Below are 6444 nucleotides of genomic sequence, written 5' to 3' on the forward strand. Positions count from 1 at the left end.
GGGTTTTCTATGTTATTTCTTGTTGCTGTTTCACCGAGTATTCGCATGTGATTGTACAGTATGCACTGTTCAGTATGGTTGTGTCTGGTCAAGTTGGCAAAACTGTAGTTCACCAGTGTCAAGCACACCTCAAATCAAATCAACTCAGGCATTCATTTTCCGTCAACTTTATTCGCATGTGATTGTACAGTAGGCACTGCTCAGTATGGTTGTGTCTGGTCAAGTCGACTGTGCAGTTGTGTAGCAGTTCCATGCATACCTCAAATCAACTGTGCAGCAGTCTGGGGTGCAGCAGTGCAGCAGTTCACCAGTTCAAAGCTCAGTACGCATGTGATTGTACGTTATTCGTCTTCATAATTGTCATCATTCAACGATCGTCTACATAAAGGAAGCCTCTAATGTGGAAAGAAACACAACTAATTACACATCTCATTTCACATCTGAAATAACACTCTCTACCCACTCAACAATGGCCCCTCCACAATACATTATCAACGCTCATGTTTTTGGCGAGACATATGATAACGAAGAAGTTGGTTTTCTATTTAGAAACACCGAGGTTAAACGATTTTGTTTAAGCAGAAAAGCAAATTTCAATTACTTCAAACAGAGATTAGAGACGAAGCTTGCATTGGGTGATGTATCCCAAATTTTTTACCAATATCGATTTCTTCGTGGGGACAACCCGGTCAAGTTTATCCAAGTTGAGATCAAAGACGATGAAGACATGCAGAATATGTTTGCCAATCATGAGTATTCTGGTTACGAATGCATAGAACTGTATGTTACTCTACCAGAAGTTCAACCCACACAGATGGTTGAGTCACAGGTCATTGATGCACTTGGAGGCGAGCAAGCAGAGGTCGACGTTGTAGATGAAGAAGAAGAAGCACCAGAAATAGAAATTGATAACCTGGTAAACGAGGAAAGTGAAGATGAACCGGAAGTTGTTGTACCACGAGATCAAGTGCATATGCCTCCAGTGCACATGAGGAACTTGAATTTTGATGGGGATGACGAACCATCGACTGATATTTTCTATGATCCATACACCCAAACAGATCAACGGTTAAAAGTAGGAGACAGATTTCGTTCTAAGGAGGCATGCATCATGGCCATAAAAAGATTTCATATGGCAAACAATGTTGATTTTAGAGTTGATCGCGCCAATGTCGAAAGGTACAAAATTTACTGTAAAAACACTGATTGTGGATTCAGGTTGCATGCATCATACAGGAAGAGAAGTGACTCATGGGTTATAGGATATATTTCCCAAGATCACACATGTGTTAACACAAATGTTTCACAAGATCACCGTAAGCTAAGTTATGACATCATTTGTCAAGAAATCTTGCCTCTAGTTGAAAAAGATCCATCGTTAAAGGTGAAAACGATAATCTCTCATATCGTTGCAACGTACAACTACACTCCGTCTTATAGAAAGGCGTGGCTGGCGAAGACCAAGGCGATCGAAGTTGTGTATGGAAATTGGGAGGATTCGTCAACGACTCCCACATTTCTTATATGCGCTTCAAATTTATGCTCCTGGAACTGTTACTATTTTAGAGACCCTTCCGGCGCAATCTCCAGACGGAACATCACTTCAAGGAAATGTGATATTCCACAGGCTCTTCTGGGCTTTCCGCCCATGTGTACAAGGATTTTCATATTGCAAACCAATTCTTCAAATAGATGGAACTTGGTTGTACGGAAAATATAAAGGCACCATGTTGATGGCTGTGGCTCAAGACGGAAATAGTAACATCTTTCCTGTTGCTTTCGCTCTTGTGGAAGGAGAAACTGCTGGAGGTTGGGGTTTCTTTCTCAGAAATCTTCGGACACACGTTGCCCCCCAACCTGGACTTTGCTTGATTTCAGACAGACATGCTGCCATCGAGAGTGCGTACAACAATCCAGCAAACGGTGGCAAAACCCTACATCAACGCATGTTTACTGTATTCGACACATCGCACAAAATTTCATGTGGGAGATAAAGGACAGGGCTCTTCGGAAGACTCTTGTAAATGCCGGATATGCGTTGACTCAACCGACGTTCCAATATTATCGACATGAAATTGTAGCGGCAAATCCAGATGCAGGCAGATGGGTAGACAGTCTTGCTAGAGAGAAATGGACCAGATCATACGACAACGGGAAGCGATGGGGGCACATGACTACGAATCTTGTGGAGTCTATGAACGGGGTGTTTAAGGGCATCAGACACCTTCCGATTACTGCCTTGGTGGAAGCAACATACTATAGGATGGCTTCTCTTTTCGCAAGAAGAGGTGAGCGTTGGAATGCAGTTATAGAATCCGGACAATTATGGAGCGAAACATGCGTCAAATTCATGAAAGAGCAATCTGCCAAAGCCAACAGCCACATTGTGACATCTTTCGATCGATTCAACCGGACCTTCAGTGTTAAAGAAACGATTGACCATAACGAGGGCCTTCCGAGACAACAATACAGGGTTCTTATAGATGAAGGGTGGTGCGATTGTGGAAAGTTTCAAGCCTTTCGGATGCCATGCTCTCATGTAATTGCAGCATGTTCGTATGCGCATCAAGATCCGTTAGCACTTTTATCTCCCATTTACAAGGCAGATACCTTGCTCGGGGTGTACAACAACTCATTTCAAGTGATGGCAAAGGAGGATTATTGGCCTACGTATGAAGGGGACGTGGTTTGGCATAATGATAACATGCGGAGAAAGAAAAGAGGCCGCCCGAACAGCACCCGGATCACAACCGAGATGGATCATGAGAAAATGGTACGAAAGTGTAGCATATGTCGTGAAGTCGGGCACAATAAAAATACCTGTCCTAACCGTGGATCAAATTCCACCAACAATTAGTTGTATGTCATCTGTATTTTTATTGACAATGTTTTTGTATTTGTATTAGTATTCGTATTTGTATTTGTATTTGTATTTGTATTTCTATTTCTATTTGTTATGTCTTTGTATTATCCTTTATTAAATCAACTAGTTATGTCTTTGTCTCGTAGTGAAATTGTCTTCATGGCCCATACTGCCACTCTTTATTTTGGACAGTCAGTCAAATACGCATGCTTTCGTCTAGTCCCATCAAGTCAGTCATTGATCAGTGTGTCTGCATTTATCATACATGTTAGGCGTGCTTGTAAACAGTACGCAACATCATTAATTTTTTCTACCCACTACTATTATAAATTAGGGGCTCCTATGGTTGAGTTTACACACAGATACACAAACTCCAAATACCAAACAATCACACAAACACAACCATGCCTCGCCGGACAACCACTAGGCCAGATGGATGTCACCGGACAACAGAGTTGCCGCCCCGGAGATCAACATGGCGTGCCGAACCTGAGCCGGAGTATCGCAGAAGGAACAGACATGTCATATTCTCCGCCGTCAAACCTCCCATGCCGGTTATATTTTGGAATATCTCTTCCGTCGAGCAACTCAAGAGGACTCTCCTGAGATTTTTAGAGGGGGAGTACAAGGTCGGCGAACAGATAAGAAGCATCAAGAGGCTTAAAACAAGGGCCGATCCTGTGACTGGAGCAACGATAAGTTTCTGGCATAAGGTGGAATACGACATTGATGCCATTCAAATGATGCATGGACCTAATGACATTTTTTAACCGTGGTGATTTCTTAGATGTTTTACTTTATCTTTTCTGTTGGTTATTTTCTATGTACCTTTTAATTAATCAATGAACTACTCTTTTCCGTGGACGCTCGACTTAACTGATTCACTGAACTTATTTATTTATGTTAAAATCCATTTTATTAATAAATAAAAAAAATTAAAAAAAATAGTATATAAACAAGAAAAAAAAAACAAAAAAAAAATTAAAAAAAAAAAAAGATGGGAGTAGGCGCCACCCTAGGTGGCTAATAACCCAAAAATCAACATTGATGCCACCCTGGATGGCGCATATGTTGTGTGAAATTGGTGGTTGGCGCCACCTGAGGTGGCTCCTATGTGGAGACCACCTCTGAAACCTGGTCATACCGGTAATTTTTCCGAAAACATGGTTTTTGGTTTAAATAAATTATTAAACATGGTTATTTGGATTTTTTTTTCTAATTTAAAAAAAAAATCCAAATAACCATGTTTAATAATTTATTTCCTTCTTAATGGAAAAAGTCGTAATGTTACGTTAAATAATCTCACGTGATAACGGTACCAAATGCATTTTACAGAAACAAGGATTTCAATCCCCAACATTTCTCTTATTCAGTTTTATAAAGATAAAATTTTATTCAATCACATATTACATTAAAAAAATTATATTAATATATGACTTAGTATGATATGTGTTTCGTCTAATGTAATTGTTTTTCTTTTTATAAAATTGTAATAATATCAATGTTTTAACAACCGACCGGGAAATGAACCAATCAAACGTGTGGATCAAAGGTTTTGAACTGCATATTATATTTAAATTAATAAATTAAATAATTATATTATTGAACATCTTAATAAATTGTTTAATATTATAATTTATAAAATAAAATTCTTAAATAAATATAATAAACAATGAGTTTAAAGTTAGTGCACGGACCGTGTAAACAAACTTTACACATAAATCCAATCAAAATCTTTACACTTGTCATGTCATATTATTTTTTTAAAATTAAAATTATATTTTAATTGGATACATAGTTGTGATTGGTTGACATTGTAAAAATATTTTACACTGTCAGTGCATATTCCTTTTTCACATAAACAATCTTACAAAAGAAGAAGAATGCAATGTAAGACCTAATAAGAAATCAAAAAACTAATTAAGTTTTGATAGTTATATATTTACCTTAATTCTTTAACTCACACAATGTGATTCATCACTAGTACAGACTACATAAGCATGTTTCTCCAATTTTAAGTTTCTCATCAGCATCATTTTTCTCATTACTTCATGATCAACATTACTTACCCCATATGCACAACACTAGATTAGTTCTTCACCTTCTATCTTCTATTTGTATTTACATTGTCTCATGTCTTCCAATTTTAAATTTTATCTTCCATCTATAGAATTTTAACTCTTTATTGTAATCAAATTTTTAGATCTAAACAAAGAAAACGAGAGAAATAAATATAAACTTTGATTTTTTTTAAACCATCTGGCTTAATAAAATTAGTCTTGATTCTGCGGCTATTTTGATTTTTTGCAATTGAAACAATTTTATTCCAGTTTGATAGAACTAGCGGTTTGTTGGTTCAAATTGAACCGGTTCAACCAGACCCGACAATTCAATCAGATTTTTAAGACATTGAATAATATACTATACAGTATATGACTTTTTGCATGACTTTTATGATAAAACTAGTAAACTAGATAGATAGATTGATTTTGTATTGGTTCTTTTACTGGCTCTTTGTTTCTATGTTTAATAACTTGATCTTAATGGTCAAAATAAATGGATAGTTACAAGAAAATGGATAGTTATGAATTGATTGTCATTTAAATTCAACACAATTATTTTTACCCTTCATATACTTCTCTTAATTAAACTTCATAGCAATCTTGTATAAATAGACTCTAAGTATGTACATCCAAACTCATCATAGATAGAGAAATACTTATTTTTTTTAATACTAAACAATGGTTTCCTCTCCCAAAACCCCATTTCTCATTGCTCTGGTGATAACTTCATTGGTGGCATCAACTTCTGTAGTGGAGTCTAGAGAACTCTCTAACCCTAATTCCAACATGATGAGCCTTGAAGCAAGATTGAGGGTGAATGGTGAGCCTCCTAATTGTTGGGAATCACTTCTCAAGCTTCAAGCATGTAGTGGTGAAATAATAACATTTTTCCTAAATGGTGAAACAAAATTAGGCCATGGTTGTTGCAATGCAATTAAGGTGATTGGACATGATTGTTGGCCTAATGTTATTTCATCTCTTGGGTTTACTAATGAAGAGAGTTATATATTGGATGGTTATTGTGATGAAGTTGATGATCCTCATTCACCTCCCCCACCTATATAATGGTTCATTTGTTGAGCCTAAGGAATTTGTTCCATACAGGAACAATATTATGTAACTTTGGTCTTTTATGATCACACGGAATAAATAAAAAGTAGCATGGTTTTTATTTTTTAAATTATATTTAATTTTAATAAATTTAGTAGATCCACTGAGCAGCCACTAAACTATTAAATTAGATTTTCGAAAATCTGATAATGAGAATATTATAATCTTATGCTTGTTTTAAATTTTTAAAAATTATTTCAAAATACTTTTTATTCTAAATTTTTTTATTAACACATGATTTTTCTCACAATTATTCTCATAATTAAAGGGTGAAAATTTAATAATCATGAAAATAAATTCAATTACCTACTTCTCACAAATTATTATTTTAAAATTTTTAAATTAATTCAATTTAATTATTCCTAATAAAATTTAATTTTGTTCCAAACCTAAATTGATAATCTAAAA

At 35.8% G+C, this 6444-nt stretch overlaps 2 protein-coding genes across 2 annotated transcripts; both read left to right on the forward strand.

Moving 5' to 3' along the window:
- Positions 1-469: 469 nt before the first annotated feature.
- On the forward strand, positions 470-1617 carry LOC131659181 (uncharacterized). The gene is made up of 2 exons (XM_058928406.1): positions 470-1384; positions 1567-1617. The coding sequence occupies exons 1-2, from the start codon at positions 470-472 to the stop codon at positions 1615-1617; spliced, it is 966 nt and encodes a 321-aa protein (XP_058784389.1).
- A 3974-nt stretch (positions 1618-5591) lies between these two features.
- On the forward strand, positions 5592-6062 carry LOC131656815 (egg cell-secreted protein 1.1-like). The gene has a single exon (XM_058926417.1). The coding sequence runs from the start codon at positions 5605-5607 to the stop codon at positions 5989-5991; it is 387 nt and encodes a 128-aa protein (XP_058782400.1). The 5' UTR covers positions 5592-5604; the 3' UTR covers positions 5992-6062.
- The last annotated feature ends 382 nt before the right edge of the window (positions 6063-6444 follow it).

Source organism: Vicia villosa, linkage group LG3 (assembly GCF_029867415.1).
Source record: "Vicia villosa cultivar HV-30 ecotype Madison, WI linkage group LG3, Vvil1.0, whole genome shotgun sequence".
Taxonomy (NCBI): domain Eukaryota; kingdom Viridiplantae; phylum Streptophyta; class Magnoliopsida; order Fabales; family Fabaceae; genus Vicia; species Vicia villosa.

Bases quoted from the DNA above. Each gene is read 5' to 3' on its own strand.
- LOC131659181 (XM_058928406.1), top strand. From the start codon at position 470: ATGGCCCCTCCACAATACATTATCAACGCTCATGTTTTTGGCGAGACA. The intron at 1,385-1,566 runs GTGAAAACGATA...TTACTATTTTAG, and splicing joins AAAAAGATCCATCGTTAAAG to AGACCCTTCCGGCGCAATCT.
- LOC131656815 (XM_058926417.1), top strand. From the start codon at position 5,605: ATGGTTTCCTCTCCCAAAACCCCATTTCTCATTGCTCTGGTGATAACT.